At 44.4% G+C, this 648-nt stretch overlaps 1 protein-coding gene across 1 annotated transcript; it reads left to right on the forward strand.

Moving 5' to 3' along the window:
* Positions 1-102: 102 nt before the first annotated feature.
* Positions 103-314, forward strand: SARC_18065 (hypothetical protein; the record flags this gene model as incomplete). The annotated part of the gene is made up of 1 exon (XM_014287852.1): positions 103-314. A coding segment is annotated over one exon (212 nt), but the record flags the coding sequence as incomplete, so codon positions are not given.
* Positions 315-648: the final 334 nt, after the last annotated feature.

A 648-nucleotide genomic window follows, 5' to 3' on the forward strand; every position in this document is an offset into this window, starting at 1 on the left:
TAGTATATATATATATCCTGAAAAAAATCGCAACCCCATTCTTGTTTTCTGGTCACAGCCACAATCCACTCCGTCCTCAAAAACGGGTTTGAGGTACCCGAAATGCGCAGAACCCCGCAACAGGCCGGCGATGACCTGATCTCGTTTTTTGAGACCATGGTGTTACCCCTGCGAAAAAAACTTCTGAATAAGGACATACCAGAAATAGAGTTCCTGGACGATCAGGTGACTATCGCCATCCCCACCAATCACCGACCAGAGGAACTGCAGGAGTTGCTCGAGAGCCTGTTACGGCAAGACTACCTAGGCTTCAGGTATGTATGATGTGTTTGTGCCTGTGCCTGTGTGTATACTTACTTGTGTGTGTGTGTGTTATTTTGTGTGTGTGTATGTGTGTTTGGTTTATACTATGCATATGTGTGGCGCATGCGTGCTTGGAAAATCAGCCGACCATAGCTGTGTTTGCCAATCAGAGGCCAGAGGGGGTGTAGTACTGCTCAAGAGTTCTTTTTGGACAGGACTACCTCGGCTTTAGGTATCTTGTGTGTATGTGTGTATCCATGCGAGTATGCATGTTTGTGCGTGTTATATATATATATATATATATATATATATATATGTGTGTGTGTGTGTGTGTGTGTGTGAGTA

This window comes from Sphaeroforma arctica, assembly GCF_001186125.1.
Source record: "Sphaeroforma arctica JP610 unplaced genomic scaffold supercont1.13530, whole genome shotgun sequence".
Lineage (NCBI taxonomy): Eukaryota > Ichthyosporea > Ichthyophonida > Sphaeroforma > Sphaeroforma arctica.